Raw genomic sequence first — 9,302 nt, 5'->3', positions numbered from 1 at the left:
TGAACTCGTGGATCTGACCAAGAGGATTTCCAGGCAGAATGTTTAAAATGTCAATTAACAGTTTTTTAGTTGTGTATAATAAGGTGTGGAAAGAAAAAAAGGAATTAAAGTTTGCAAGCAAAATTTAGAAGAAATATATAAGAGCTAGGACTTCCTAGATAGGAAAACAAAGCTATTTCACGTCACCAATCTGTCCAGATAGCAAAAGATTCTCAAAGTAAAAATGGCCTCGGGGGAAAGAACAGATAAAGGATATGGCTGTAAAATCCTTTATTAAGACTCCGCCAAAGATCTTATCCTCTCACTTAACCTCGTTAAACATTTTGAAGACTTCTGATTGCCTGTAAAATAAAACCCTGTGCCCTTATCATGGTACGACAGCCCCTTCATTATCTTCCCTAGGTAACTTTCATCCCCTCACCTCCAACCCTGGGCCGAATGCACCTTTGCAATATCCACATCCGACTACTTACTTCACATGTCTGAATGCATCCTGCATTTTTATGCCTCTGCTTTTGTTCATATTTTTCCCCCCACCTGGAAAGGCTTTCACTGTTTCACCATGGTGGGATACTTCTCCTCTACCAGTATTTCTGGGACACTTTATACGTACCTCTATAATGCCCTTATTGCATCCTATTACTGTATCATAATTACTTGTTTAGCTGTCTCATGACCATGCTGGTTTCTTAAAGACAAGAACAATGTGTTGCTTTGCTGTTTGATTTTGTTCAGAGGTGGGTTGGTTTGTTTGTTTGGCATCTTTTACATGTAGCAAATTAATCAGAACATAAATAACACACAGTAAATAGTTCTTAAAGGAATAAATGGGAACAAAGAAATATAATAAGAGCTGAAGGGAAGACTCAGAGTTGGAAACGTAGTGAAAAAAATTTTGGAAACATGTTGAACATGTTCCTACCCTTACAATTTACATATTTAGACCTGTTCACCATCTTAAACATTTCCAGCAAGAAATAAGCAATTCATTCTATTGGATATTTGCCTCAGTTTGAACATATTTCTTACTCTATAATATAATCTTTTTTACAGAAAAAGTAGTTTTTTTATAGATCTCGTGAAATGGGAGATAATAACTGTACCCACCTTGTAGATTAGCAGTGACGATTCAATGGGTTAAGATGTGTAAAGCGCTTAGCACAGTCCGTACAGAAGTAAACACTCAGAAAAGATAAATATTATTACTCTAATTGAAACAGGCAATTTGTAGGTTCTCATGAGGTCTCAACAGAATTGAATTTTACTTTCTTGCCTCTCTACAATGTTATTATTAAAACTATTTGGGTATGACCCCCCCCCCAGGTTATTTACAATATATAGTAAATTAAACTATGCCCCTATGAGCTTATAGTTTAATCTGAATGGGAACAATTTAATTGGACATCAAAATCAAACAGACACCTGAATATAAATTAACGTTAGATTAAGAACACTGTGTATAAGCAGAGGAGTAAAATGCATTGTGTGGCTAGTCAATAAATTGGTAAATATTCATGCTGAGTAAAGCCTGGGGAAGTTTTTTTCCCTCTGTTATTATCAAGAAGGCTACATTTAATTGATGGGGCTACAGGCCCTGCTTAAAGAGGAAGCCTGGCTATTTCCCAGTGAAGACATTCAAACTACAGGAGGCAATCTGGATTCTAAGAGGAGGAGAACCATGTGTGACACGGCCTGTGTCCAGTAACCCAGAGGTGGTCCCCAGCACCATGAGAACTCGCAGTGGGAAATGTAAAGGATATGAAAGAATATGATTAGATGCTATGTCTGAATTAATGAAGGTAGATGTTTTATTGAAATCCTAATTATAAGTGGCAAGGAAAATAAGACAAAAAGAAAAAGAAACCCAATTGTGATTGACTGTATTTGTTCTCCAATTTCTTTGTTTTCTAGAAACACAGCTATCAGCAAATTAATTAGTTTTCTAAATTTAATAATGAGAGATTTCTTGTAAACTGCAATAGAATTATATGATACATTTAGACTTTTCCTTAGCATTAGGTACCATTTTACTGAGGCTAATTTAAATGCTAAAGTCTAATGTTTAGAGAAATCAGATGAATTATCAAATAATTTACCTTCTAATTTTAAGCTGGTCTATTTTCCTACAGAATTTATTTTTATTATAAAAACCCACATAACTATTTCCAAACAGTTTCTCTTGTTTAATAGTCTATTCAAAATGTAATTTCAGGATTATCTCTTGAAGAGGCTCTTATGCCAAATCTGTTTACGGGCAAATTAAAGTGGAAAGTTATTTTTTCTTATAATATGGAAAGTGTCAGCACTTTTAAATCAATTCCCATAAAGATAAATAAACATTGCTGCAAAGGAATTAACCAATTAAGACAAAAATGCTAAATTTATGATGAGAGAATGAGGAAAAATTGGAAGGTATAAATTACTTAACCTGCCACGTTTCTAATATGTCTAATTGGCTTTGCAGTATTTCACCCGTGACCACTGATGCCCTAAAGGATGTTTCCAGGGAAAATAGCTAAAGAGCGCAAGGTTCACTAATGTTGACAGCACATATCGAGGATCTTTCTGACAGCCCTGACGGTGCTGACGAGCACACCCCTGCGTCACAGGCCCTGTGATCCAACATTGATTTAGGAAATACGGTCATAATGCATAACTCCCATAATAGGCTGAAAGAGTGGAAACAGTGTAGGAGAAGGATGTTAATAGACCTAAGCCAGAGGTCCAAGAGCTGCATGAAGACGACAGTAAACATAGGGAAACATCAGAAGCAAAGCTAGAGTAAGATCATTTATTTGAGAAACTCCAAGACACAAGTTAAGAATGTGAGAAGAGGAGATGCTAAGAAAGTTGTACAGCAGAAACGTTTGAGCTGCTCTCAATAGAGAGGAACTGATAAGGCCATAGCAGTGAGGAATAGACAGACAGCTGAGGAACAACCATGTTGATTTCTCCCGAAACCTGTGTCCTGGGACCAATGGCATCAGCATCACCTGGGGTCTTGTTACAAATGCAGATTTGAGGGTACCACCCTAGACCTACCAAATCTCACACTCCGTTGGGTGGGACTGAGTACTCTGTGTTTCCACAAACCCTCCAGGTGATACTGAGGCAAACTAAGGTTCAGAACCACTGGTTTAGAATTTCTAAGGAGATTTTAGCCTCCATTCCTTCTCTGGAGTTGTCTTAGTTGCCCTTTACAAATGGGCAAGTGTCGATATAAATAACATAGATATACAACTCCTTTTCAAGTACACACAGGGCAGCTACTTATCTTCTGGGTAGCAGGTATTCAAATTTCTTCTGCCACTCAATTTATTTAGGAGTAAGTCATCAGCACGTGCCTTCAATGAATATGAGAAAATAAAAATTAAATTTAGTACTGGTAACCCAAACACAAGTAGAATATTAAATATGCTGCACTCCAAGGTTTTATAATACACACACACACACACATACACTTCATAGAAAGCACTTGACATAAAAACATCAAGTATTTAAAATTATTGTTCTATCAGTTCCAACAAATGAAACATAACCACTTTAAAGTAAAAATAATTTAAAGATTGTGGAGGTATAATAGTAGTTATAAATAAGAATGAATTTTCAGTTTTCCATCTTCTCTCTGTCTTTTTCCAAGATATTGGTATCTGCTAAAAATTATTAAAGAAACAAAGAGCTGATGCAAAACAAAAGCTATCACATAAAAATGATTGATCTTATTTCATTACACTCCAATTGCTCTTATTTGACTTGTAATTAAGTAATAACACGGACTGAAATAAAAATTATAAGCCATGTTCATAGGGTCCTCTTTCAGAAGTAAGGTAACATGGTCATCACAATGATGACTTGTAAAGAAGAATAATTTCTACTTCAGTGTGAGGCCATTGCGAGCTCTCCTCGCTGGCAAGCTCACCTTGTTAAGTGGGTTATTTGGTCATATATGTCATTGTAATAAAGGGCAGTGTTTTACAGTTATTTGACTCCAACTAATTTTATTTCATCTTTTTAAACCAAATGAACTGCTTATACCCACAAAGACTGCTAAACACTCTGACATTTTCCTAATTTCATAAAATGATCATGGAATGCTATGATATACTAAAAATATTTTATTTTTGTTTATTTCCTTTTTTACAACCTTTATATCCTGACATAAAATACATTGAAAGTTCCTTTAGTATCCACAAGCCCAATGATAATGTTCTCAATGTAACTTTGAAGCAAGTACAAAATTGTTTATGATTTTAAATACTGCCTTAAGTATGATACTTTCTTGTATTACATTATATAATGCACAAATACACATTAACGACGTGCTTTTAAACTTTTTCTGCTGTAGATAAAGAGAAAACATAGCTAGGGTTAATATAGTTTTTAAACATAATTCTATAATGGTAGAGAGTTTACTGAGTAAAAGGTAGTTTACTCATAAAAATTGTTTCATTTGAGCCATATTTTTTAAAGTTGCTATTCCAATTGGATTTATTAAATTAAATGAAAAGAAAAAGAAAATCTGCAATCTGAACTCCATTTTTTCAATCCATAGAATCTCCTTGGAAAACACACACACACACACACACACACATATATATACTTTTTAAAAAATTATTCCGAAAGGAAAGTAAAATCTTTGAACACTTCTCTGAATTGTTTTTTCCCTCCTTTATTATAGGTATCCATGTTTTCAGCTAAATTAATCTTTCAAAACAAAAAAGATGGATTTCTTAAACTCATCTGATCAAAACTTGACCACAGAAGAAATGTTATACAGAATGCCATCCAAAATCCTGGTGTCCCTCACTCTCTCTGGGCTGGCACTGATGACAACGACCATCAACTCTCTTGTGATAGCTGCAATTATTGTGACCCGGAAGCTGCACCACCCAGCCAACTATTTAATCTGTTCCCTTGCAGTCACAGATTTTCTTGTAGCTGTCCTGGTGATGCCTTTCAGCATTGTGTACATTGTGAGAGAGAGCTGGATTATGGGGCAAGTGGTCTGTGACATTTGGCTGAGTGTTGACATTACCTGCTGCACATGCTCCATCTTGCATCTCTCTGCTATAGCTCTGGATCGGTACCGGGCAATCACAGATGCTGTTGAGTATGCCAGGAAAAGGACTCCCAAGCATGCTGGCATTATGATTACCATTGTTTGGATTATATCTATTTTTATCTCTATGCCTCCTCTATTCTGGAGGCACCAAGGAACTAGCCGAGAAGATGAATGCATCATCAAACACGACCACATTGTTTCCACTATTTACTCAACATTTGGAGCTTTCTACATTCCATTAACATTGATTTTGATCCTCTACTACAAAATATATAAAGCAGCAAAGATGTTATACCACAAGAGACAAGCAAGTAGGATTGCCAAGGAGGAGCTGAATGGCCAGGTCCTTTTGGAGAGTGGTGAGAAAAGCACAAGGCTGGTCTCCACACCATATACACTAGAAAAGTCTCTATCTGATCCATCAACAGACCTTGATAAAATTCACAGCGCAGTGAAGAGTCCCAAGTCTGAATTCAAGCATGACAAATCTTGGAGAAGGCAAAAGATCTCAGGCACAAGAGAGCGCAAAGCAGCCACTACCCTGGGGTTGATCTTGGGTGCATTTGTAATATGTTGGCTCCCTTTTTTTGTAAAAGAATTGGTTGTTAATGTCTGTGAAAAGTGTAAAATTTCTGAAGAAATGTCCAATTTTTTGACATGGCTTGGATATCTCAATTCCCTTATAAATCCACTGATTTATACAGCCTTTAATGAAGACTTCAAGAAAGCATTCCAAAAACTTGCGCGATGTCGATGTTAAAGAAAGTTCATTATTAAAAGGTTGGGAGCTTTTTGAGGTGAAGTAATTCAATGAATGCTGAATAATAAAACATTTAATCTTTTGGAAGAAGAAATAAAACTGCTAAAGTGATAGAAATATGATTTATATTTTAATAGCAACATGAATATAAAATTTATTGATTTAAAGATGTTTCTTTTAACCATCATTGTAGACGACTCCAAATTTGAATAATTTATTGTTTATAAACAATATTTTGCCTATGCAAATTTCCTAAAAGGCTATCTAGAAATGTACATATTATTAAGAACAGTAATTTTCCAAGCTTATGTCTTACAACCATGACAGAAGAGTGTTCAATTAACAACATACCTCCATCCATAATTTCTATATAATCCTATTGTTTTATTAGGTAATTCTGTTATTTTATAGAAAGGATATAATTCACCACAGAACACACATTTCTGCTACTAACCACTCTTGTCCCTTCTCCATCTTCCCCTGTGCAAAAGGGGCGGAGGAAGGAGCTCCTTAGTTTGTTACAAAAGATTGTAACTTAGTATGACAGGAGGAGACATAAAAGTCAGAAGTTGATACTGTTTTTGGATTTAGCTAGGAAAGAGTACTCATAAAGTAAGTTAGGTACTGCAAAATAATTTTGGATGCTGTACTTGTGCGTATTTAACATATTCTTTTTGTTTAATATGAATTCCTAGAAGGATATTTTCTTAACCATATGTTATCAACATTTGAAATCAAGGCCTTACCCTAGTAGCAATAACTCAGGGAGTGGGGTGGGGGGCATGTTATAACTGCCCCATGTTTATTTAGGAATCAAATTTAAGGCACCAAGTTCCCTGAGTTACTCACCATAGTTATTATGCTCCTAACATCTTTTTAAGAGCGTAAAATACACTTCCTCTTTTGTAACGTAAATAAGCCCAGCTGCTAACTAAAATGTCCGTGGTGCTTTGTACTTCAGCAGCTCCATAGCTTCAGTTTACACATAATTTCCTTTTTATTAGACAGAATGTGATAGAAAGTCTTAGAACTTTCCTCTGACTTCAAAAATATCTCTACTTTTCCAACTGGTAGAAATGAATAGGCAGATTCATATTATGCTAATTACATGTGTATTATATATAGTATAACTTTAATATATATAATTATATGTATATATCCCAATCACACCACTAGTTCAGTGAGCCAAAGCAATTCCATAAGTTTCTCTTCCATCTTTGTATAGGGATTTGAAAATGGAAGAATCGTGCTTCTGAGATTTCATTTTCTTTAAACCAACAAGGTCATAGACCACATTTTGGAAGGCATACCATTGACCAAGATAATTTGAAAAATAATACATTCCTTTTTGTTTTTAAGCTGCACTTTTACGTGTATTCGAAATATTCTTTCCTAGTGGGGTGCTTAAGAGTCCATTACATCAATTTTTTATGTATCTATGACACATTACTCTCAATCTAACAAATATTTACAGTTCTCATTTTATATAAGGCATTGAGACGTACTACACAGAAGATACGGGAAATAATAAAATACAGTTTCTCCCCTTAACATGTTTACAATCTAAAAAGTGAAACAAAAAAATGAAAACTTTAATAGAAAAAACCCACAAAGATCTGGCATGGAAGTTGTTTACACAGCTATGATGGTTCAAAGGAAAAATTGATCACACCTGGTTGTGAAAAAATCAGCAAAATTTCATAAAGAATGTACATAAAATAGATATTAAACAGCATTTGGGAAAGAAGTGGTGGTAACATCAAGAGTTAAGATTGAATTCTGCAAGATTTGGTGGAGCATGTTCATGAAATAGCAATGAGTTTGGCAGCCATTTAGAACAATAGAAAAAGAGATTAAAAGAGAAATTGGCCATTATTGTGGCTGACTTTGAATATCAGAAAAAGAATTCTATAGTCAATTTGGTTGTTACATGTCAATGGATTATCATTGATGCTTTTTAGCAGAAATATTACAAGTTTAGGGTAATTCTAAATATATATATATATATATATATATATATATATATATATATGAATGGATTTGAATAGGGAGTGCTAGAGATAATGACTTCTTGTTAGAGAGTAAATCAATAATCCAGGCAAGAGGTGATGAAGTCTTGAACTTGATTCTGGCAATGGGAATGTAAAGGAAGAAATGAGTGAGAGATAGTATGGAGGCCAAATCTACAGGATAGAGCAAATACATTAATAAACAGACAGAGAAACATGAGATGGAGAGACACTGAGATAACTAGTCCTCAAATGAAATGAGGAACTCGAGAGAAGTGACCTGTTGGTGAGCTGGTGACTTCTGTTTTGGGTATGTTACACACATAAAGACATCAGAGGTCACAGACACTACTGAGCAGTCTGGTCCTGGCAAAACCAACCAGTAGATGAGATTTATCTAAGGCTCCTGCCACCTCTTTTGTCCTCTTCTCCTCTCTTTATCTCCCAGGGCCTTTATGCTGTGTTGACAGTCCAAAGGCTGCTCATCATTCTCTGCTGACTTCTCTTTCCCCTCCTCATGAAAATTTGATTCTTTGATTTATTCATCCAAAGGCCTTGCTAAAATGAAAATAATCTGTTCAATTAATTAATTTACACCCACCTCAGAAGTATATATACTTATATTGTAGAACTCTAAGCAACAGCCCACCAACCCAAAGGAACGAATCTCAAGCAGGGTGAGGCTTGCACAATGCGCATTCTACCCTCTACTCTGAGTCGGGCAGAAGCTCCAATCCAGGAAAATAATACTGCTAGTGACAGGGAAGTCAACTCTCCCTTCATAGCTCCGGGGAGAATGAGGTCTATTGTTTCTGAGTGTACGAAGCATGTTTTAATCCAAAGGGGCACAGCACAGCACAGCAATTATTACTGCATCCACGCGTCTCCCTCACGTGCTGAAGGCACTGGTCCCGCCAGCCCTCAGGAGCAAATACGAGTGATTTCCCTCTAATTTCTTTAAACGGTATGTAATATGGGGCTAATAACCTACAATTTGCACTTTCTTGGAAATTTATGAAGAACAGATTATGCGTAACGTGAGACAATTCCCTGAATACATAGGATTTATTCTCTCACTGAAAATTGTCGGAGTAACTAAAAGCTGAAAACCTGTACAGAAAAAAATACAGTTTCACATTTATTGTTACCTTCATTTATAACAAATGTAACAATATAATGATGATAACTGATAAGGTAGAGGGAGAAAACATAAATATCACAGAGAGTGGGTAAATGTTATATAATGAAGGTTAACTTCCTGCTACAATTTTAAATATGCCAGCACCAGCAAAGTAAGTAGGGGTTCATTTTTGCTCTGATTCTTCTAAATATTTTCAAGTGAAGGATGTGTGAAAGGTGAGGACAAAATACCAGAGAAAGAAAGTCAAAGTACTGGATACTAAATCTAGTCCAATACCCCACCATTCAGCATAGCTATGTACACATCATATTTGAAAACCCACTTCTGCTA

At 35.5% G+C, this 9,302-nt stretch overlaps 1 protein-coding gene across 1 annotated transcript; it reads left to right on the top strand.

Moving 5' to 3' along the window:
* The first annotated feature begins 4,721 nt into the window (after window positions 1–4,721).
* HTR1F (5-hydroxytryptamine receptor 1F) lies at window positions 4,722–5,822 on the top strand. The gene has a single exon (XM_046647920.1). The coding sequence runs from the start codon at window positions 4,722–4,724 to the stop codon at window positions 5,820–5,822; it is 1,101 nt and encodes a 366-aa protein (XP_046503876.1).
* The last annotated feature ends 3,480 nt before the right edge of the window (window positions 5,823–9,302 follow it).

This window comes from Equus quagga, chromosome 21 (assembly GCF_021613505.1).
Source record: "Equus quagga isolate Etosha38 chromosome 21, UCLA_HA_Equagga_1.0, whole genome shotgun sequence".
Taxonomy (NCBI): domain Eukaryota; kingdom Metazoa; phylum Chordata; class Mammalia; order Perissodactyla; family Equidae; genus Equus; species Equus quagga.
This window is presented reverse-complemented; position numbering and strand designations above follow the sequence as displayed.

Excerpts from the sequence above, each read along its gene's own strand:
- HTR1F (XM_046647920.1), top strand. The coding sequence starts at position 4,722 with ATGGATTTCTTAAACTCATCTGATCAAAACTTGACCACAGAAGAAATG.